This window comes from Denticeps clupeoides, chromosome 2, assembly GCF_900700375.1.
Source record: "Denticeps clupeoides chromosome 2, fDenClu1.1, whole genome shotgun sequence".
Lineage (NCBI taxonomy): Eukaryota > Metazoa > Chordata > Actinopteri > Clupeiformes > Denticipitidae > Denticeps > Denticeps clupeoides.
The window spans coordinates 16,387,270-16,411,183 of NC_041708.1; the positions used below are offsets into that span (position 1 = coordinate 16,387,270).

The 23,914-nt window shown below is 39.9% G+C and overlaps 1 protein-coding gene and 1 long non-coding RNA gene across 2 annotated transcripts; one reads left to right on the top strand and one right to left on the bottom strand.

The window, feature by feature from the left end:
* The first annotated feature begins 408 nt into the window (after nucleotides 1-408).
* On the top strand, nucleotides 409-10,702 carry LOC114784431 (myosin heavy chain, fast skeletal muscle). The gene is made up of 41 exons (XM_028969815.1): nucleotides 409-470; nucleotides 593-630; nucleotides 784-999; nucleotides 1,352-1,495; nucleotides 1,574-1,730; nucleotides 1,822-1,849; nucleotides 1,952-2,057; nucleotides 2,135-2,227; nucleotides 2,321-2,384; nucleotides 2,461-2,559; nucleotides 2,639-2,742; nucleotides 2,825-2,963; nucleotides 3,123-3,241; nucleotides 3,312-3,461; nucleotides 3,533-3,703; nucleotides 3,794-4,100; nucleotides 4,203-4,276; nucleotides 4,377-4,464; nucleotides 4,541-4,658; nucleotides 4,750-4,873; nucleotides 4,979-5,115; nucleotides 5,189-5,444; nucleotides 5,527-5,769; nucleotides 5,844-6,020; nucleotides 6,196-6,341; nucleotides 6,465-6,555; nucleotides 6,648-7,037; nucleotides 7,106-7,232; nucleotides 7,343-7,461; nucleotides 7,730-7,926; nucleotides 8,016-8,199; nucleotides 8,295-8,460; nucleotides 8,542-8,666; nucleotides 8,754-9,062; nucleotides 9,145-9,348; nucleotides 9,445-9,570; nucleotides 9,690-9,860; nucleotides 9,947-10,051; nucleotides 10,126-10,221; nucleotides 10,328-10,459; nucleotides 10,591-10,702. Exons 3-41 carry the CDS (start codon nucleotides 796-798, stop codon nucleotides 10,606-10,608), a joined length of 5,808 nt encoding a protein of 1,935 aa, XP_028825648.1. The 5' UTR covers nucleotides 409-470; nucleotides 593-630; nucleotides 784-795; the 3' UTR covers nucleotides 10,609-10,702.
* Nucleotides 10,703-11,376: 674 nt separating this feature from the next.
* On the bottom strand, nucleotides 11,377-15,180 carry LOC114784434 (uncharacterized). The gene is made up of 2 exons (XR_003748862.1): nucleotides 13,094-15,180; nucleotides 11,377-12,995 (listed from the first exon to the last, which is right to left on the bottom strand). It is a non-coding gene; the product is annotated as an uncharacterized LOC114784434 (long non-coding RNA).
* Nucleotides 15,181-23,914: the final 8,734 nt, after the last annotated feature.

The window sequence follows — 23,914 nt, forward strand, 5'->3', positions numbered from 1 at the left end:
AGTATTAAGTGTCACACTTTTAACAGACAATCTGATCCTGTGATGTCATGTCAGCTTTGGCCAGATTTTATATTATGATTGGAATCAGGTCAACACTGACATCTGACACGCTGATTTATTGGTAATATGACATTACTAAATGTATATGGCAAAAGTTAATAAATACGAGTAAAAAGTCAAAGTATCTGAAAGCTACTACGATTTAAACAATAAAATAATAAAACTACAAATAAAGAAAAACATTGATTTAATGAGAAAAATGTATTTATTGACTCATATGAAATAGCAGAAACACTAAACACTACTATATTTTTGTCGTTTGTCAGTTATGAATCCATAAAAAAGGGATCATATGATAATGAAACCTAGTACATGACCAAATCTAGCTGAGCAGTTCTGCTGAGTGAACAACACTGACTCTATATAAAAGCGGCTCAAAGGTCCCATAGGATGAAGGAGACCCAGCCACGGTGAGTTCTTGTTCAGGGTAGTTGATGGACATTATATGTGGAAATCTTTCTGTTTTTTTTCTCAGTCCTCCAGTCACAAATGGAGGTTAAAACAATATTTTATATTTTTTCATTGTTCACAGAAGTCAGGTGCCTTCTTTCTCTCTTTGCAGACTCAAAGGTACATAGTTAATGTAAACAGTTTTGGATTATTAAGATACAAAATAGGTTATTAATGCGAATAGCTCAATACTGTGTATATGTACATTATGTAACCTGAACACTCATGTATTGCCTGGATAACCAGAATGTATTGTAATACTGCCTCTCACAGTAAGGTGTCATCATGAGTACGGACGCGGAGATGGAGTGTTATGGCCCGGCGGCCGTATTCCTCCGGAAGCCAGAAAGGGAAAGGATTGAGGCACAGACTGCACCCTTTGATGCCAAAACAGCCTACTTTGTATCTGAACCTGCAGAGATGTATCTCAAGGGTGTTCTCCAGAGCAAAGAAGGTGGCAAAGCCACCGTCAAAACTCTGTGTAACAAGGTGGGTGAAAGCTGTTCACTTTTCATCTTCTTTGACCTCCTTTGACTGCTCCCATTAGGGGTTACCACAGAAGATCAACCAGACTGGTTAGCCAACCAATCAACATGTCAAACATTTTATGCAGTAAAACGCAACCCTCCCCATTTTCCCAGGCTTGGGACCAGAAATGCACTGTCACATGCAGTCCCAGTGGCTGGGTTAATTCAATACTTCTAGTAAACGGTTCAATTGATTAATTGAAAAATTAATGCAAAGCTTAATTTCATCTTGTACTAAATCATTAAAATTAGCTAGTGCTGAAAACATTTTATTTACTTGGTTGCGAAATATTAAAAGTATTACTTGTTCACAGACAATCACTGTTAAAGATGATGAAATCTTCCCCATGAATCCTCCTAAATTTGATAAAATTGAGGACATGGCCATGATGACCCATCTCCATGAGCCTGCTGTGCTGTACAACCTCAAAGAGCGATATGCAGCATGGATGATCTACGTAAGAACAAATGCAATTAAATTACTTCATGAATATTCATGATTACAAGAATGAAAATAATTTCTTTTTACATTTCAGACTTACTCTGGACTCTTCTGTGTCACTGTGAACCCCTACAAGTGGCTCCCAGTGTACGATGCTGTGGTTGTATCAGCATACAGAGGCAAGAAGAGAATTGAAGCCCCTCCTCACATCTTCTCAATCTCTGACAATGCCTATCAGTTCATGCTTACAGGTGAGGGAATGTAACATTTTAAAAAGTGAATTATTTGCTTTAAACAAAATATTTATACATGAATTTAATTGCGTCTTCTTAATTTTTTCAGATCGTGAAAATCAGTCTGTCTTGATTACGTAAGCTTCATAAATTAATATATACTTTAAATTTATATTTATTACAATGTAATGTGAGAAATTGATGTTGTGGTCTTGGAAAATTAATATCTGTGTCCCCAGTGGAGAATCTGGTGCTGGAAAGACTGTAAACACCAAGCGTGTCATTCAGTACTTTGCAACAATTGCAGTAGCTGGAGCAAAGAAACCTGAACCAGGTAAAATTCAGGTAAGGACAACAAGTAGCTCATATTAGTGTAAAGAGCATGACTGAACTTTTCTTTACTAAAAAAAATTCATCACTAGGGATCTCTGGAGGACCAGATCATTGCTGCCAACCCTCTATTGGAGGCTTATGGTAATGCAAAGACCATCAGGAATGACAACTCGTCCCGTTTTGTAAGTGTTTTGTGTGCTGAATTCAAAACCAAAAATTAAGAGACAAATTGCACTAATGTGATATTTTGTTCTTTTCTCAAATGCAACATTCAGGGTAAATTCATCAGAATCCATTTTGGTCAAACTGGTAAACTGGCCTCTGCTGATATTGAAACTTGTAAGTTCAGTTCCACCAGCTTTAAACTTTACAAGGTTGTATATGGCCACCAATTATGTGTTATTAAAATGTGTAGATCTGCTGGAAAAGTCAAGAGTAACATTCCAGCTGTCTGCTGAGAGAAGCTACCACATCTTCTACCAGCTCATGACTGGACACAAGCCTGAGCTGCTTGGTATGTTATTGAGAAGTGTTAAAGTTCAGGTAATGTTACTGCCTCAGAAATCAAGTGACTGTTTCCATTCATATTTTAGAGGCTCTTCTCATCACCACCAACCCATATGACTACCCCATGATCAGTCAGGGTGAAATCACTGTCAAGAGTATCAATGATGTGGAAGAATTCATTGCTACAGATGTAAGATTCTTTCTTAAACAAACATGTGCAATGTTAGTTGAAGTAATCTTAAGTTCCTGTTTTTATTCAAACATTGTTGTAGACGGCCATTGATATTCTGGGCTTTAATGCTGAAGAAAAGATGGGCATCTACAAGCTGACAGGAGCTGTGATGCATCATGGGAACATGAAGTTCAAGCAGAAGCAGAGAGAAGAGCAGGCTGAGCCTGATGGCACTGAGGGTAAACTGCTAATGAGCGATTTTGGAATTTATTTATTATTTAATAGAATTTATGTAATTGCACATGATCAGATCTAAATATTCATTTTACAGGATTAAAAATTAAAATGTTTTTTAATATTATAATAATTGATGTTAAAGAAATTTGTGATTGCTTTAGTTGCTGATAAAATCGCCTACCTCCTGGGCCTGAACTCTGCTGACATGCTCAAGGCTCTGTGTTACCCCAGAGTGAAAGTCGGAAATGAATTTGTGACCAAGGGTCAAACTGTTCCTCAGGTAAGATTCAGCAGTTACTATTCAGCTTTATTTACAACTATGAATCACAAATGTGTGTGTTCAAAACTAGGTCAACAACGCTGTGTCAGCTCTTTGCAAGTCTGTCTATGAGAAGATGTTCTTGTGGATGGTCGTCCGTATCAATGAGATGTTGGACACTAAGCAGCCCAGACAATTCTTCATTGGTGTGCTGGACATTGCTGGATTTGAGATCTTTGATGTGAGTGTCTCAGCAATTCTTCTATACACAAAGTCTGCTGGACATGTCACTAATTCTCTTTTTTGAAACAGTTCAACAGCCTGGAGCAGCTGTGTATCAACTTCACCAATGAGAAACTGCAGCAGTTCTTCAACCACACCATGTTTGTGCTGGAGCAAGAGGAGTACAAGAAGGAAGGAATTGAATGGGAGTTCATTGATTTTGGTATGGACTTGGCTGCCTGCATTGAGCTTATTGAGAAGGTAAGATGGATGGATTAAAATGATTGAACGTCCTACAACTTTTGACACTGATAATTGCTCTGAATGCACAAAAAATTATTTTATTCACAGCCACTGGGCATCTTCTCCATCCTTGAAGAGGAGTGTATGTTCCCTAAGGCCTCAGACACTACCTTCAAGAATAAGCTGTATGACCAGCACCTTGGAAAAAACAATGCTTTCCAGAAGCCCAAGCCAGCCAAAGGCAAGGCAGAGGCTCACTTCTCCCTGGTGCACTATGCTGGTACTGTGGACTACAACATTGTGGGCTGGCTGGACAAGAACAAGGACCCCCTGAATGACTCTGTTGTGCAGCTCTATCAGAAGTCAGCAAATAAGTTGTTAGCTTTACTCTATGCATCACATGCAAGTGCTGATGGTAAAGTATTTGAAATAAATGTCATCTAGTCATCATTAAAAAGCTACAGACTCCCTTGAAACATGCATATATTATATGAATTGTTGTTTGATGTTCAAACAGCTGAAGGTGGCGGTGGCAAAAAAGGTGGTAAGAAGAAGGGTGGTTCTTTCCAGACAGTATCTGCTCTTTTCAGGGTATGTTCAACTTAAAGGATTTAAAACCATTATAATTACATGTTGATTTTATTGTTTAAATATTGGGGAACACTGAAAACTGTTATAAAAACACCTACAGGAGAACTTGGGCAAGCTGATGACCAACTTGAGGAGCACCCATCCTCATTTTGTCCGCTGTTTGATTCCAAATGAATCCAAGACACCAGGTAGGTCATTTTTAAAAATGCTGATATCCTGAGTATTCATAAACTCACAAGGCTAAAACATAACCTTATCATTCAGGTCTGATGGAGAACTTCCTGGTCATTCACCAGCTGAGGTGTAATGGTGTGCTAGAGGGTATCAGAATCTGCAGAAAGGGCTTTCCCAGCAGAATCCTCTATGGTGACTTCAAGCAGAGGTATTTAAACATATTCAATAGTGTTTCACGGAAGCTGAAAGATTTTAATATTTTAAAAGAACATGCAATGATATGTTTTTTAATCTTACAGATACAAAGTCCTGAATGCCAGTGTCATCCCAGAAGGACAGTTCATTGACAACAAGAAGGCTTCAGAGAAACTCTTGGGCTCTATTGATGTTGACCACACCCAATACAAGTTTGGACACACCAAGGTTGAACTGGGACAATACTAAAACACAATACTAAAATACAACAAATTATTGTTTTTACATAGAAAAAGGGTTTAACACAAACTAACATTTTTAATTCCAATGTAGGTGTTCTTTAAAGCTGGCCTGCTGGGTGGTCTTGAGGAGATGCGAGATGAGAAACTGGCTTCCCTGGTCACAATGACTCAGGCTCTGTGCCGTGGTTTCCTCATGAGGAGGGAGTATGTCAAAATGATGGAGAGGAGGTACTTAACTCAACAACACATTAATCATTCTATTTCAGCCATGACAATAAATGCTTCATTACACGTTCAACAGAGAGTCCATCTACAGTATTCAATACAACATACGCTCATTCATGAATGTCAAACACTGGCCATGGATGAAGGTCTATTTCAAAATCAAGCCTCTTCTGAAAAGTGCTGAAACTGAGAAGGAAATGGCAGCAATGAAGGAGAACTATGAGAAAATGAAGGAGGACTTGGCCAAAGCTCTAGCAAAAAAGAAAGAGCTTGAAGAGAAGATGGTCAGTCTGATGCAGGAGAAGAATGACCTGCAGTTGACTGTGGCATCTGTAAGTTCTTCAAACTGTTTTTCATCAAACAGTAAGTGAACTATGAATAAATAATGTATCATACCACGCATCCCAATATCAGGAATCTGAGGGCCTTGCTGACGCTGAGGAGAGATGTGAGGGTCTGATTAAGAGCAAAATACAGCTTGAAGCCAAACTCAAAGAGACTACTGAGAGGCTGGAAGATGAAGAGGAAATCAATGCTGAGTTGACAGCCAAGAAGCGAAAGCTGGAGGACGAGTGCTCTGAGCTGAAGAAAGACATTGATGACTTGGAGCTCACACTGGCTAAAGTGGAGAAGGAGAAACATGCAACTGAAAACAAGGTTTTTGTTTTTTAATTGTTTCATTTTTCTGTTACCCAAATGTACAAAAGCATTGAGGCCAATTGTGTTTTCAGGTTAAAAACCTGACAGAGGAGATGGCCTCTCAGGATGAGAGCATTGCCAAATTAACCAAAGAGAAGAAAGCTCTCCAAGAGGCACACCAGCAGACTCTTGATGATCTCCAAGCAGAAGAAGACAAAGTCAATACTCTGACCAAAGCAAAGACCAAACTGGAGCAGCAAGTTGATGATGTAAGTAAAAAAAAATAGGAATCATCAGAGACTTTACCTCTAGTTTTTACTCTGACATGATGAGATATTTGCCAGAATTAAGGATCAAATAAAAGAAAATCAAAATCCTTTTCATGTGGTGCTTGATAATTCCTGACAAAAGCCAATATGCATGAATTGTATTTGCCTGTGACAGCTGGAGGGCTCTCTCGAACAAGAGAAGAAGCTCCGCATGGACCTTGAGAGAGCCAAGAGAAAGCTTGAAGGTGACCTGAAACTGACCCAGGAGTCAATCATGGACCTGGAGAATGACAAGCAACAGTCTGAGGAAAAGATCAAGAAGTAAGGAATAGAGAGCACATTCCACAATGCTTTTATACAAATTCATCCCAACTGAATTTTGCAATTGATTTAGAGTGTATCCACCAAACATGAAGATGATTTAATTTAAACTCTCCCACACAGAAAGGACTTTGAGATAAGCCAGCTTCTCAGCAAGATTGAGGATGAGCAGTCATTAGGAGCCCAGCTACAGAAGAAGATTAAAGAACTCCAGGTGATCTCTTGATTCTATGAACATTTTGATATTCATTGTATTTTTTCTTAAATTACAACACTTTACATCAAGAATTATTTCATCTCTGTCAGGCCCGCATTGAGGAGCTGGAAGAAGAAATTGAAGCTGAACGTGCTGCTCGGGCTAAGGTCGAGAAGCAGAGAGCTGATCTCTCCAGGGAACTTGAGGAGATCAGTGAGAGGCTTGAGGAAGCTGGTGGAGCCACCGCTGCTCAGATTGAGATGAACAAGAAGCGTGAGGCCGAGTTCCAGAAGCTGCGTCGTGATCTTGAAGAATCCACCCTACAACATGAAGCTACTGCTGCAGCTCTGCGCAAGAAGCAGGCCGACACTGTAGCAGAGCTGGGAGAGCAAATTGACAACCTTCAGCGTGTCAAGCAGAAGCTGGAGAAGGAGAAGAGTGAATACAAGATGGAAATTGATGACCTTACCAGCAACATGGAGGCTGTTGCAAAAGCAAAGGTATGAAAATACGAGCTCATCGGGCTTTAAAAAGAAACATAACCACATCTAAACGAAATCTTTTACAGGCAAACTTGGAGAAAATGTGCCGCACCCTTGAGGACCAACTGAGCGAAATTAAGACCAAGAGTGATGAAACTATTCGACAACTTAATGACTTAAATGCCCAGAAAGCAAGACTTCAAACTGAGAATGGTGAGAAAACATAACAGGAAGAAGAGTCAATTATCTATAAATTAGTTATGACACGGTGTACAACATGATGCTTTTTTATGTGGACTAATGCTCAATATTGTGTTCAAAAGGTGAATTTAGCCGCCAGCTGGAAGAAAAGGAAGCTCTTGTATCCCAGCTTACCAGAGGCAAACAAGCTTATACACAACAGATTGAAGAGCTCAAGAGACATGTTGAAGAAGAAGTCAAGGTAGTATCACTTCTGTTATAACACATTGTTTTAATATCCATTGAAAATGATTAACACCTAATTGATATAGAGTACTGAAGCATTTCAACCATGTTTGCAAAACATATTCTTATTATCAGATTGCATCTTACACAAACTAATCTTAGTCTAACTGCCTCAACAGAGTAAAATTAGTGCATGTAGAATTCAAAATCCATTGACAGGTATTAGTCTCGCAATTGTCACATATATAAACCTTTTCCAACTCTGTTACATTTCCCCTTTAAAGGCTAAGAATGCTCTGGCTCATGCTGTCCAATCAGCTCGCCATGACTGTGACCTGCTCAGAGAGCAGTTTGAAGAGGAACAAGAGGCCAAAGCTGAGCTGCAGCGTGGAATGTCCAAGGCCAACAGTGAGGTGGCTCAGTGGAGAACCAAATATGAAACTGATGCCATCCAGCGCACTGAGGAGCTTGAAGAGTCCAAGTAACACAACATTTCTCATCTATGACTTAATCTACTCTTTACCTAAGTAATTAGAGTAGTAACCAATTTTTAAATCAAATTACTCCCAGGAAAAAGCTTGCTCAGCGTCTACAGGAGGCTGAAGAGTCCATTGAGGCTGTGAACTCCAAGTGTGCCTCTCTGGAGAAGACCAAGCAGAGACTGCAGGGTGAAGTGGAGGACCTCATGATTGATGTGGAGAGGGCCAATGCTCTGGCAGCCAACCTTGATAAGAAGCAGAGGAACTTTGACAAGGTGATCAGTGATGGAGTTAATTCTATATTGATTCAGTTAGGAGCAAGTCTAAACTGGACATAATGGCAGCTACAATACTACATCTCTCATATCAGGTATTGGCAGAGTGGAAGCAGAAGTATGAAGAAGGCCAGGCAGAGCTGGAAGGGGCTCAGAAAGAGGCTCGATCTCTCAGCACAGAGCTCTTCAAGATGAAGAATTCCTATGAAGAATCTCTGGATCAGCTGGAGACACTGAAGAGGGAGAACAAGAACCTGCAGCGTATGTCTCAATGACACACAGACACTTTTTCAAGGGCATTGAAAAGAAAACATCTATATTGTTTATTATTGTCCATTTCAGAGGAGATCTCAGACCTGACTGAGCAGATTGGTGAGACTGGAAAGACCATTCATGAGCTGGAGAAGGCAAAGAAGACAGTGGAGACTGAGAAATCAGAAATCCAGACCGCGTTGGAGGAAGCAGAAGTAATTTGGTCTTCAATTAACATAAACACATAATTGAATGTCATAATGCCAGTTATGTTTCAATTATTTAATATGTTTAATCTTCAGGGCACCCTTGAACATGAGGAATCCAAAATTCTTCGTGTTCAGCTTGAACTGAACCAGGTCAAAGGTGAAGTTGACAGGAAGCTGGGTGAGAAGGATGAGGAGATGGAGCAGATCAAGAGGAACAGCCAGAGGGTGATAGACTCCATGCAGAGCACTCTGGACTCTGAGGTCAGGAGCAGGAATGATGCCCTCAGAGTCAAGAAGAAGATGGAGGGAGATCTCAATGAGATGGAGATTCAGCTCAGCCATGCCAACCGCCAAGCAGCTGAAGCCCAGAAACAACTTAGAAATGTTCAGGGACAGCTGAAGGTCACTTTGAATTTTTCGAGTAATTTATATGATGATGTTCTTAAGACCATACTATCATTGTAAACCTATTATTTCATGCTAGGATGCCCAACTGCACCTCGATGAAGCTGTCAGAGGACAAGAAGACATGAAGGAGCAGGTTGCCATGGTGGAGCGCAGGAATAACTTGATGCTGTCTGAGATTGAGGAGCTGAGAGCTGCTCTGGAACAGACAGAGAGAGGCCGCAAAGTGGCTGAGCAGGAACTGGTGGATGCTAGTGAGCGTGTGGGACTGCTGCACTCCCAGGTGCCCTACTTGGTTACATTTTTTACTTCCCTGAACTGATATCAACTTGAACTTTTATATGACTGTGTATTCTTTAATCTATTCCACATCATACAGAATACAAGCCTCATTAACACCAAGAAGAAGCTGGAAGGTGACCTTGTCCAAGTCCAGGGAGAAGTAGATGATGCCATACAGGAGGCCAGGAACGCCGAAGAAAAGGCCAAAAAGGCCATCACAGATGTAAGTAAAAGATAATTCAATGAAAAAATCCTACATAATACTACATAGATTGAATTAACATAATTTGCATTTTGATTACTTGAAAATTTATGTGAAAAGAAAACATCTGGATATTTTAGGCTGCCATGATGGCTGAGGAGCTGAAAAAGGAGCAGGACACCAGTGCTCACCTGGAGAGGATGAAGAAGAACCTGGAGGTCACAGTGAAGGACCTACAGCACCGTTTGGATGAGGCTGAGAATCTGGCCATGAAGGGCGGAAAGAAACAGCTCCAGAAACTGGAGTCTAGGGTATCGATGTTTACCAAAGATAATATAGACATGATTATCACTATACACTTTACTCTTTGGTACACTAATGTATTGTTTTGTTGAAGGTACGTGAGCTAGAAGGTGAAGTTGAAGGTGAGCAGAAACGTGGAGCTGATGCTGTTAAAGGCGTCCGCAAATATGAGAGGAGAGTGAAGGAGCTCACCTACCAGGTAAAACATATTTTATGATAATACAATTCCTACCAGAGACTTTTTTCAGTTTTAAATATGACGTCTCTCTGTAGACTGAGGAGGATAAGAAGAACATCAACAGGCTACAGGATCTGGTGGATAAACTGCAGCTTAAAGTGAAGGCCTATAAGAGACAGGCTGAGGAAGCTGTGAGTAAAAACATCAGGCATATTTCACCAAGATAAATGCTGATGCCTATTTCCACCATGAGCCATCAGTTCACTGTTCAGAGTCTTGTTATCCTTATATCTACAGGAGGAACAAGCCAACACTCACCTGTCCAGGTTCAGGAAGGTACAGCATGAGCTGGAAGAAGCTCAGGAACGTGCTGACATCGCTGAGTCCCAGGTCAACAAGCTGAGAGCCAAGAGCCGGGAGGCTGGAAAGGTAACATTATAAAATGTTCAAAGCACATAATCATAAATTACACACATGATTACACAAAAAAAATTTTAGATAAGAACTGCTTGAATTACATGAATTTTTTCTTTTAAACTGTACTAAAAATTGTTTCGCAGGGCAAGGATGAAGAGTGAAAAATGAAGTTTTCATCAAGTCAAGGGGTCATATAATATGAATGCCTTGTAAAGCAATTTAGTCCAAACAAATAAAGCCTTACAAACAAAAAAATCTAATTTGTATGTTATTTCTACTAATTATCTATCACTTATATTCAGACCCAAAGGTGCACGAAATAAATAAATTGAAATATATACTTTTATTATACTAAAACAATAAGAACTGTCACTTGGTAAATACCTTTTTTTTCACAAACCCTGTGCATACCAGTAAACTTTATTGTAATAGTAATTGTAATTATTACTATTATAACTTGATTGTAATTATTACTTTTATCATAATAAAAACAGCAGTTTTGCTGTATTTCAGCAAAACATTATTTTATTTTTATATTAATTCATGAACTCTAACTATTGGACTTTCCAGGTGCTATATCTCTGTATTAGCAAATAAAAATAGTAATATGGCCTTATACAGAGTCAGAGTCTGTACAAGTCATCATCCATAACTTCACAAAGAAACTGATGACCTTATGTGACACATACCAAGGCGCAGAGGTCATGGCTGGACCAGAAGCTATATTTGTATTTAGACCATTACTTAAGGACCAGATAAAGTCTTGACATTTTATTGGCCATTTGCTGTTTTATGGCAGCTGTGGACTCTTTAAAATTTATTGTGGAATCTTTTTGCATCCCTGCCAATATTACATGATCTTTTCTGGGCAGTAGAAATATAATCCTTACCTTCCGACATTTAGCATGGAAAATTACTCAAGAGGCCTATTTGGCTTCAAGGTCATTTCAGCTAAGCTGCATGATTTATCATGTGAAAGTTGACAAGTGGTACCATTAAGATATTTAAAGAACAAAAGAAAGAACAGCTTCAAAAAGAACAACAAAAAAACAAAAAAACATCATGCATGTTCGAAAGAGTCACTTTGTTTCTTTGGTCTAACTGTCATTAACATAATATTAACATAAAAACATTAACATTGCATTTCAGTTCATGCAGTAGTTGCCTGTTGAGAAAGTGGGTTTTGTAATATGACATAGAGAATCAGAATTAGAATGAACTTCATTGGTTTGTTATAGAAAATTGTTGTGTACTGAATGGTAGATTAATTTTCCTGGTTCAACCACCCTGCTTTTAAAATACACTTTTAATTGTGCATGGGAAACTTAGTACTGTTCTTAAAACATCTGAATTATCCAATTCATCAATTTTCCAATTATTTTGACGTGTACATACAGGGTCTGGTTCCATTTCTAGACTAAAACAGAATTTCAATGAAGTTCTCCTTTGATAGAACTGGACTTAATATCTGAACGGGAAACAAATATTCACTAATGTAAATCATCCTGGGATTGTCTTATCACTGCTGAAACAAAATATTTTATAGTTAATCACTATAGCTATTTCACATATGCTGGCAGTCTGTTTTTGACCATTTGATCTCTATTACTGCATTTGGATAAACAATGCATTGGAAAAACTTCATGACTGGAGGTCAGACAAGAGACCACTGTGTGCTATCATAGTTCCAATGAGTTCACAGAATGACAACTGTCATGCCCAAATTTGCTTGTCACACGAAAGGCTCCTGCAACAGTATACCAGTGACATTTAAGAGCTCCTCCACAGCTAAACCAGGCTCCTCAGCAGTGCCAAGGCATATTAAAGAGATTACACAGAGCATAAGGATGAAACAATGTCTTAAATCCAGTAACTGATACCTTCAGCATAACAACAACATTAAGAAAAGATTGTCCACAAATAAACCAAAACATTTCATTGTCAATCTTAAGGGTTTAGGTCAGCTCAAATGTATACTTAAAGTTTCTAAATATTACAATTATTCAACTTATTAGGTCTGTTTGTGTCACATTTGTATGTACCGTACTGTGCAGTAGTCTTTGGCACCAACCTAGCAAGCCATTTTATCAACTTAACAAAACCCTCTTTGTCAAACATTAAACAAAAATTGATTTACCTAAACCGTTTATTGCAGATTTTCCCTATTTTAATGAAGCATTGATGTGTGCAGAGAAAGAGAACCTGTTCACCTATTGCCCTCTGAGCAGCAATACAATATTGTTTTCCATCTGTAGACTTCATTAGTACCCCCGCCGGGAAGGGTGGACACTCTCTGCAGCGGGACTGGGTGCTGGTGCTGTGCTGCCATCCTGTTGGGGAGTGTGCCTGTGACCAGAAGCGGAGAAGTATCTCCCACATTGAGGTCCCTCAATCTTGCCCAGAACATGTCCTCCACCAGTGGACTCTCCCCATTCAAGGCCATGACTTAGCACTGCCCCACCTGGTTCCTGGAGGAACCTGTTGAGGGCCCTCAGTGGACCTATGCCTGTGACAGATCAACCACACCTGGAACCTTGTCCACCAGGTGCTGGACAGAGGTGCGGCAGCCATGAAATGACAGGCAAACTATCGCCCTAGCCTGGATAATTACACTGGGGACCAAGTATGGGTTTTGGTCGTCCATACCTTCAGAAGGCCCACGTGGCAGAGGTACGACCTGTCGTGCCCGAGAAAAAACAGTATAAATAGCTCATTGTATAAACAGCTAATTGTCTATGCCCCACAACTTACCCAGATGACCTCACAATCTTCAACCTTTTTTTTTCACCTCAATTTACGCTACCTGGAATTCTTCCAATGCTCCCGCCATGTCTGCGTCCTCTAGCCAGGATCGTTTTATCTTTTCTGGAACATATTCAATCTAGCATATTAAAATACATATGCAAAGGAAAAAAGCACATTCAGGACTTTCTTTTTAGATCTTGACATGCTGTTCTTATTAACAGCCATTTCCCAATGACATTTCAAACTGAAGAAACAGCTTTCTAAAAACAAAAACTGTTTAAAAGTTAAGAGTTCCCAAATTTCTATACTGATGGACATTTTGGCCAACAACAGCATTATAAAACTAGTAGTTCCTGTAATCTCCTCCATGATTTTTGAAAAGTTTTAATCTTTTGAAACTCAACAACAAGACACAATGAAGCTGTCTATAATCATTTTACTATTGCGTTTAGGGCGTTAAAATAAGGTTCACCTTATTCATTTTCATCTAATAGAATGTAATCAAAGTAAAGAAATGTAAAAATGTAATATATTGTAATACCACAGAGGTTATCCTTGGTTATATGAAAAAAACACAATAAACACAACTATAGCATACTTGTCATCTGCAGGTTTTTTCAAAGAGAGGTGGTATTATTGCTCTTGTGCTCTCAGTGATGGCCTTGCAACCCTTGCAGGGTTGTGAATTCAAATCCCAAACCGTCGATGTGCCACTGAGGTCCCCTTGAGCAAGGTACCCTCACACTGCTCCCAGGTTGCCTTTAATGGCAGCAAACTGCTCACTAAGGCTGATGGGTTAAAAGTATTTAATTTCAGCAGTTTTTATTCCAAAACATCCTTTTTTCAGAGTCAGCCTTCATTTCAAAATGCCGTTTTTCCAGATGGCCTATTTATTCCATAATGCAACTTTTCAGTGTGTGTGTGTGTGTGTGTGTGTGTGTGTGTGTGTGTGTTCCAAGGTTACCATAATTCGATTTGAAAACATTACATTTTTAAAATACCAATACAACACCTAATAGGACAATCAAAACTCTGCATAATCCTGAAGACTATATAGACCTGAGCTGTAAATCTTGGGTTGGATCATTTTAGTCGGGCTTGGGTTGGGTCAAGCTTGTGCATTAAATGAGCGGTTAGAAAAAAACTTCTGGTCTATAGTACCTATACTTTCCATGTGACTCGCTGCTTGCAAATTTGTTTGGGTTAAATGTTCATTTAATTTGCAATTCTCAGGCACTGTTGTCAGGTGATGCGTTTTAATTATTAAATAAATGCTGAGGAGCTGAAACAGAGGCTAGCCTCTGGTGATTCTTTTTTAAACATGCCAATTACTTTTCCCTCTTATTGTATTATCATTTGGTATATGTAATGTCCTGTGTGAGCAGTTACCAACATTTACCTGGGCATGGCGGAACTGAGGTGCAGTAAGCCAAATAGTGAAGTGAAATAAATAAATAGTGTGATAGAAACCCCAAGATTCTCTTTCTTCCCAGCGGGACTCCCTTCTTTTCCTCCGCTACACACTGACCCAAACCATTACAAATGGCACAGTAAAGTTGCAGTCAAGAAACCCATGCTGCCTGTGTCACTGTGTCGTTTATTTAAATATGGCACAAAGCATAATAATCCAGTCTAATATAGACTCGATATAGATTGCAGAGCTATTTAGAGAATAAGAGCATGTCTTGGACAAAGGCAGGAAAAAGATTGAAGACCACTGATCTAAATTATCTCTCTCTATTTGATCTGCTAAATAGAACTAAATAAAATGCATTCCAGTTAACCCTCCTCCATGATTGTTGCTAGCAAGCAACTAATAGATGCTAAAGGATAAGCTAATTCAGTTATTTGACTATTTCATTTTGAAATTGTCTCTTATTTATTAATTTAGTCATTACCAAAGCTGTAATCCTGATGAATTTCATGTTTTCAGACAAAGACAGAACTGCTGACATTTAACAATCAGTCAAGATCAATATATATATATATTGATCTTATATATATATATATATATATATATATATATATATATATATATATATATATATTTATCTTATATATATATATATATATATATATATATATATATATATATATATATATATATAGCATATATTTTGATCTTGACTGATTGTTAAATGTCAGCATATATATATATATATGTTTATAAAAAAATATTTTCAGACTGCCATGTTGGCTGAGGATCTGAAAAAGGAGCACGACACCAGTGCTCACCTGGATTGGATGAAGAAGATTATTCAGGTCACAGTGAAGAACCTAGATGGGGCTGAGAATCTGGCCATGAGAGCTAAACTAATATTTCTTGTCCATAGCAAGCAAATAAATAGAAAATAAATGTTTCTAAGCAAAGTCTCTTTTCAATGTGCATGACCTGGAAGCTGAAATTTCTCAAAAGTGTCTGCAAATATGTCACTACCCCAGGGTGAGATGTAAACAATGAGCGAATGTAGGAAGAAACGAATAACCCAATTGCGGACGGCGCAAAGAGATGGATGAATCCCCACTGGTTTGCTCTATGAGCACTCGGCAGCAGACCATTCCACAACCACGATTATGGATGCTTGCATTAACAAACACTAGGGAAGGAAACTAGGGATCCAAAACACACGTAGAACACATGGTAGAAAAGTACCTGGCTTACTTTGAGACGAGATGAGATGGGTGGTGAGCCTAGGACTGAACAATGACTGAGCACCGGCGTACAGATGTGGCATACCTTAAATACGCAACGCATCACCCACTTCCATGTTAAGTCACGTGACAAGAGAGTGAAAGAGCTCACCTACCATATGTTACTTTGGCTATGTGATGTGCATAGCCAAACATTTCAGTTTGAGACATATTATGCTTTATAACAAGACTTCAGGACCTGGTTGAAAAGCTCCAGCTGAAAGTCAAAGTCTGTAAGAGATAGGCTGAGGAAGCTGTGAGTTTTGAAAAAATTACAGTAGATGAAAGCACATTTAAGCAAAGCAGAGCTTATTTTTGAAGTAACTGATTAGCAATTAAATGTATTTAAATATAAGTATAAGTTAAATAATAAATAATTGTTATTGGCATCCACTTATTAACCATTAAGTATAAAATTGTGGATTTAACAAAAAGAACAAGCCAACACTCACCTCTCCAGGTTCAGTAAGGTCCAGAATGAGCTGGAGGAAGTTCAGGAATGTGCTGACATTGTCAACAAGCCAAGGGCCAAGAGCCCTTGGTAAAGAGGTAAAAGGTCTGCACTGTATCTGTACTGAAAAAATGTAATATGAAAAATAATGTAAATAATTCAATATTTAATTAAATATTTGGTAAAGTATTTCATGGAATATTGTCCTTTTATTATATTGGTTCATAACAGGGACCACAAATATTTTGGTTTACTGTGGGTCTACTGTGAAAAATATATTTCACCCATGTGCTAATAATGTTGCACCCTGATAGAATCAACACTAGGTAGCATCTCAAAAAATAAAGCAACAGTTACAAAGCAGAGGGAAAGTGTTATCATTAGAATATTTATGTGAGTTAATTGTATAGTACAACATATTTAAAAATACAAAATTCCACTTTTTAACAAAATTGTGAGAGTATTTAGAATGAAGTTTTAGCTGCGTTTTAGTTTTACCCTCCTGTTCCATAAGCATGCAGTACTTACAGAGCGACTTACAATCAGTAGTTACAGGGACAGTCCCCCTGGAGCAACTTAGGGTTAAGTGTCTTGCTCAGACACAATGGTAGTAAGTGGGATTTGAACCCGGGTCTTCTGGTTCATAGGCGAGTGTGTTACCCACTAGGCTACTAACACCCATGAGCTTGTATGAGCTTGTATGAGCTTCTCACAGTAAACTGCACCTGTGAAAAAACAGTTACTCAGCACGCACTTTACAATAAAGCCTTAACACTATGATATTTGTAAAAGATTCTTAAGAGCACATGAGTAAGTAGCTATTATTAAATACTGTCAGTCTACAAACTAATAGTATTTGGATTTGTGTAGTTTCACAATGCTCTAACAATGATCTTTAAACATTAAAAACTCTACAAATGTAAGGAAAATATTAAAATTCCCCCCCAAGAATTAAGGTTTAATTATGTTCTTTAGTAACAACAGTTATATAATGATCTGCACTCCTCCTGAATCCTGCCATCCATCCAAGATGTCCTCTGGATGTCTTTTGTAAAAACACTGCTGAAGGTAAACACAGCATCCAAAATACATCCGGTTATCTTTTCCAGTTATTTTATATTATTATCTTTATATTATATTTAAAAGGGTATAAACATGCAGTGATGCAAGAAAGTTGGTAACAAACCCACCTATAGATCTGAAGACCACAGGTACAAACCCCACTTACTATCATTGTGTCCCTGAACAAGAGTGTCTCCAGGGGGACTGTCCCTGTAACTACTGATTATAAGTCGCTCTGGATAAGGGCTTCTGATGAATAAAGTTTTGTATATAAATAAGAACTTATTCATACAAGTAATGAAATAGATCTTTAATCCCCATTCAACAGAAAATAATAGATGAATTGATTTAATTTATATAGGTCAGTTTAACATTATTATTTATGTATTATGTATGATGCATCATTCAAAAAAATGAAAAAAGTCATATAATGACAGAACAATATATGCCAATATCAATACAGAAACACCAGTGTAAAGATTTTTGAGCATATAATTGTACAATAGCCTTTCAATGTCAGAGTACTCACATTTAAAAGTAGTACATCTCTTCATTGTATCCCTTCATGTAGAGCAGCCTGAAGCCATTTTGACTGTCTGGCAAGCAGAAGCAGAGATGTTTTAAAGCTCACCACACACTTGTGCCAAGGAGCAAAGCAATGAGATCATCCCTAAACTCATCAAAACTAAAGGCACATCACACTTTTACTGAGATGCTGCCTGTCACCAAAGAATTTATTGTTTGGTCATACCATAAGCTAATCAACATATTGTTTGTCTTCTGGTGTCCAGTGTACGGCTGAAGCACATTTTGAAACAACTAAAATTGAATCTCACAGCACATGCTTTGAGATGCAGATTATTAACTCATCTAAATGGGCAATAATTACAGCATTTTCCAGTAATAGAACAAGAACAATTTATGATGACACTTTACAGTATAATGACCATCATAAAACAAATTTCTTCCTCACTTCGAGTGAAACTCTATGCCAGTGATATTTCAATACCCCGCCAGGGGCCAATAATAGGATGGATAGGCCTTAGCATCATAAAAGCATCAGTATTGTAGGAGAAAGCTAGCAGGTTAAATGAGTGTGAGCTGAGTGTGATAAACAAAAAAAATCACATTTCTGTCTTGAGGGGTGAAGAAAATCACATTTTATGTTTATAGTTTATCAAGTGTAAGAAGTGATTCCTCAGTACATGCATGATTAAGTCTGTGTTTTCCTTCCTTAATGCCCACATATCCAAATAGGTATGGCCCAGATCTGACCCACACAATGCAATTACACTTGGCCTGCAAACCGCAAAGAATGATGGCCCTTTGGTGGTCCAGATCTGGTTTGCCAGAGGTGGTCCACACATTAGCCAGCATGAAGCCATTTGGGCCCTGTGCTGGACCAGAACAGTTTCAGCTCTTGCACCAGATATGTATTTAGTATCTATGAGCCATGAAAAGCCATGAAATTCATAATTAACAATTCATAGAAGAATAGACTCAATGAAAATCACCTGAGGATAAAAATTCTCTGCAATGTTAATGTGACTCTGGCATTTTTACTGTGTATGTTCAACTATTTCCAACATTTTAAAAGTATGATTTTAGTGGTTTGTGGTTCACACATGGAACACGTGTATGCCTGTCAGGAGACAGATGTGGGACACATAAGCCAAACCACTATCAGGCCAGATATGGCATGCCATCACATAAACAGTGCCATCTTTGATAGACCTGCCACACATCTGGTTTTCATACTACTTGCCATGACATCAGTCATCTAGAAGTTCCAGTGTGATGCCAGACACATAAACCAAACCACACTTGGGCCAGGTATGGCATGTCTCCAAAGGGCTGCCGATCTTGAGTGTGTTAAGGTCTAGGCTGTTTTGTCGGTATCATACCACCAGCCCTTCAACCTCTGGTTGATATGCATACTCATGACCATCTTTAATGAGTCCAATGACTGTGGTGTCATCTGCACACATCATTTGGTACCATTTAGGTAGAGGAAGAAGAACAGTGGGGAGTGGACACATTTACATTTACATTTACAGCATTTATCAGACGCCCTTATCCAGAGCGACTTACAATCTGTAGTTACAGGGACAGTCTCCCTGGAGCAACTTAGGGTTAAGTGTCTTGCTCAGGGACACAATGGTAGTAAGTGGGATTTGAACCCGGGTCTTCTGGTTCACAGGCGAGTGTGTTACCCACTAGGCTACTACCACCACTGTGAATCAAATGTCCATGTGAGTCATCTTCCCCAGCTCCACATGATTTCCTGCCTGTCAGGAAGCTGGTGATGTAACAGGGGGTACAGCAGGGAGAGTTTGAGAGGACAGGCGTTCCAGAACAATAAAGTTATAAAGTCGACAAATAGTATCCTCGCATAGGTCCCTGGTCTGTATGTCCCGTGTTTATTGCATCCTCCACCTTGTAGGCGAACTGCAGGGGCTCTAGCAAATGTTCTCTAACATTCTTTAAGATGTTCAAATGATTTCATGACCACAGACATTAGAGTGACAGGCCTGTAGTCATTCATTCCAGTGATGGAGTGTTTCTTTGGGTTTGGGATGATGGAGGAGCAAGACTTCACACAATTGCAGGGGGATCTGTTGAAGGACCAAGTAAAGACTAGAGCCAGCTGGTCCACACACGATTTGAGGCATGAAGGGGAGATGACATCTAGACCTGGTGCGTTCCTGAGTCAAACTGTTTCCACCATATTTTATAGATGATGAAGTATATTTTGGATCATGAGCGGTTTCAAGCCTCTTCCACACCTTTTTCTTGTAATCATACTGGTAGAGGTATCTTTCCAAACAATTCTGTTCCAGAACTGTGCTGTTTTTATTAAGTGTTGTTTTAGTCCAATATAGTTTTTCAGTTATTGTATCTATTATTGAGGCTCACTGTCTTGTAAACCTTCCCTCTAACTCCTCCAGACTCCCAATAAATACCACAAGTCATTCAGAATGTTATAATACACAAGCATAACTTTTATTTAACTCTCCCACGCTGTAAAAAAACCTAAAGGAAATAAAACATAGAACATAAATAAAAGGCATAGAAAAAATACCCCAACAATCTGTTGAACTAAAGCAAATAATAGTCCAACTCAAAAACAAAACGATCAAAGAAAAGCGTTTTGTGGCCCATACGTTGGGGCACTCTCAAGTCCAAAACAAAACACTCTGAGTCCATCGGTTGTTGTGAGAATGTCACAACAGTCTCAGGACAAATGAGGGGTGCCGTCGGTAGTTGGAAATGAGGGAGGGGTCAAGGATGAAGCAGCACAAAATCCAGGAATGATCCTCTAGGCCATAGCCAGTCCAACCTCCAGGCCATAACCAGGCCATGTCATCACAGCAGAGGACTGTGCTGACAGGCTTGGATGTTGTGGTCATCAATGCCCAAGAAGGAGGCTGAAGTGGAGAGGTGTCAAATGGCTTAAACCAGGGGCAGTGGAAAATGGAAGTGTGACCCCAGTGAAGGACTGCCTGATGACATGCTGGAGGTACGTACAGTGTCCTTGGGATGTGTTTGGCGGCCCTGGGATGGTGGTCTGGGCGGAGTGGATCTATGATCCGATTGGGTGGGAGGATAACAGCTAAGACTGAACTAATACTGCTGGGAGTGCATTGACAGGAGAGGCCATCTGCCTTGCTGTTCTTGCTCCCCAGCCTATAAGAGAGTATGAAATGAAATTGTTCAAAGAAAAGTGCTTAACAAGGGTGGAGCTGTTTGGCATTTCAGAGGAGCTTTAGATGGTCAGTCCAGATGATGAATGGGGTGTCACTGCCTTGCAGCCAGTGCAGCCACTCTTCCAGGGAAAGGAATAAGCTTGCATCCACATCTGACTCCTCTACCTCCAGGATAAATGGCTGGCAAGGTTTAGGATGCTGGAGGACAGGGGAAGTGGTAAATCGGTGGCACAGGATTAAAAACACATGAGAGGCCTCTGGGGTCATACAAAAAAGATCTTAGGTTTAGTAAAAGCAGAAAGGGGTGCTGCGACTGTACTCTAGACCCGCCAATAAAAATGGCGAACCCAAGGAACCGTTGCAGCTGCTTCAGTGTTGTGGGTATGGTGGAGTGCTGGTGGAACATGCACTTTTTCAACTTGCTGTACACTTGATGGTCAAACAATCGCTTAAGTACGGCTCTCATATTATATCAAAATCAGAATCACATTTATTGTCCAAGAATGTGAGTGAACACATACAAGAAATTGATTCTGGTCAAAAGAGTCTGTCAAGCACAACAGTATAAGAAAAGTACAATATACGATAAAATAAAATCTTATACACACACAAATACAGAGATTACATATTACTGAGATAATACAGTTGTACATAAAGTGCAATTGTGATATGGTAAAACTTCAGTTGTTTAGGTAGGTGACAGTGAGGTGAAAGAAACTGTTCCTTTGTCAGCTGGTCCTAGTCTGCAGGCTTCTATATCATCTCCTAGAGACACAAAAGGTCTGAGGGATCTGTGATGATCTTCCCTGCCCCTTTCCTGGTTCAGGAAGAACAGGTCCTGGATGGAAGGCCGGGGCACATCAATGTTTTTTTTATACATTTGTTTATTGGGATTAGACTATGAGCAATAACAATATTCTCAAAAGGTTACAAAAACAGCTCAAACAATCCCCCATCTAGACCCCAATAAAGAGAAAACCAAAAAAGGGAAAAAATATATACTAAAAAAATCATATGTAGTCATACAGTGCATAAATACATAGCCAAGCACACACACAAGAAAAAGAAGAAACCAATGGAAAGAAAAAAAACACAGCCTACAATCACCTCCACAACAAACATATTGTAGCGACGGGCTCCGTGATGGGGAGAGAAGAGACACTTGACACAGCGAAGTAGCTCAGAGAAGCCTTTTATTCAGCTAGCATCTATTGAACTAGGTACCAGCACAAGAGGTCAACAGCAGGGCAACAGGGGAAGAATTCACATTACATTTGAATGATATTGGCAGAGGAATGCAGACATCAGTCCACATCAGACATCTTAAATTGTATGAGGCCAAGTCTAGCGCAAACAGATGATCATGCACTCACAGAAAAACCTCCTCCCAAATCTCCTCAGGAATTTCCTGTCCCAAATCCTCCTCCCAAAATGTCTTCAGAGAGGTTAATGAATCAGCATCTAAATTAAAATTTTTATTATAAGAAATCAAACCTTTCAGAGATTGAGTTGCTTTAAGAAAGTTATCTGAAACAGAGTCTGTGGGTAGATTGAGAAAAGTATGACAAAAGTATGATCAGGAATGCAACACACCTGTAAGTTTCTAAAGAAATGTTGCAGAGGAAGAGAATATTAATTAAGCAGTTGTGAGAAAGAGGCAAAGATGTTTGTAACTGGGACAGTTAGGAAGAGGGCCTGTTAGATCCAGATTGTCTGGCAAAGGCCGTGAACGGTCGCCGGAGGTTTTGGGTCCTCCTCCCTGCACGGTGCAGGGAGAGAAGCTGGCCGCTATGGCAGTGGGGACATGCAGCGAGAGGGGCTGCATGATCCCAGAAGGCACCAGACAGGGGTGTGCACTGGGAGGCTCCGGGACCACCTCCCAGTGCAGTGCAGGGAGAAAATCTGGACACTATGCCAGAGGGGATGTGCAGCGAGAGGGTGCCATATGTGGTTGCTGGATGCTCCGGGACCTCCTCCCTTCGTTGGACAGGGAACGACACAAGAGGCATCAAAGGGGACGTGCGGAGACAGGGCCTGCACGTACCTGGAAGGATCGGCCCTGAATTATGTGTGCAGGTTGGAGGGTCCGGGGCCGCCAGGTGGGACCACGCCAGGGAGCCAGCCCGAGGGTCCGGGGCCGCTATGCGGGACCACGCCGGGGAGCCAGCTCAAGGGACCGGGTCCTCCAAGGGGAAGACACAGCAGGGCAGTAGCGACATTGTGACAGTCACCCTTCTGAGGAGCTGCAGGAAAACACGTCTACATCCTCCTGTCTCCACAGTGTCCCATCATTAATGATCTTTTCTGTTGTCTGTAGGGTCAGTTGCGGTCTGTTCCTGTCCTGACCATACCAGACTATGATGGAGGAGCACAGGATGGACTCAAGGTCAGCAGCTCCTGTGGAAGTCCATACTTCTTCAGTTGCCTAAGGAAGTACATCCTCTGTTGGGTCTTCTTCGATGTTGATCTCTCACTTGAGGCCCTGGGAGATCATGGTACTTGAACATGGTGAGGATATGGTGATATGGTGAGGAGGAGCCGTGTTGAGGGATGTCTCCTGAAGTCCATTGTCATCTCCATAGTCTTGATTGTTTTCAGCTTGTTGTATTGACTGCACGATAGTACCAGACACTAAACTTCCTATCGGTATAAAGATTTGTCACAATCCTGAATGAGTCCAATGATGGCGATGAGTTTAATTTCTGGAGGTGCTGTCATTGGTGTAGGGGGAGAAGAAGAGTGGAGACAGGACACATTCTTGAGATGGCACCAGTATTGAGGGACTGTTTCTGCCCCAGCCTTACTTGCTGC

What these genes read in the sequence shown, in the direction of transcription:
- LOC114784431 (XM_028969815.1), top strand. Translation starts at nt 796, where the DNA reads ATGAGTACGGACGCGGAGATGGAGTGTTATGGCCCGGCGGCCGTATTC. An exon ending in ATGCAGCATGGATGATCTAC is followed by an intron (nt 1,496 to 1,573) that starts GTAAGAACAAAT and finishes TTTACATTTCAG; the next exon opens with ACTTACTCTGGACTCTTCTG. An exon ending in AGAGACAGGCTGAGGAAGCT is followed by an intron (nt 10,222 to 10,327) that starts GTGAGTAAAAAC and finishes TTATATCTACAG; the next exon opens with GAGGAACAAGCCAACACTCA.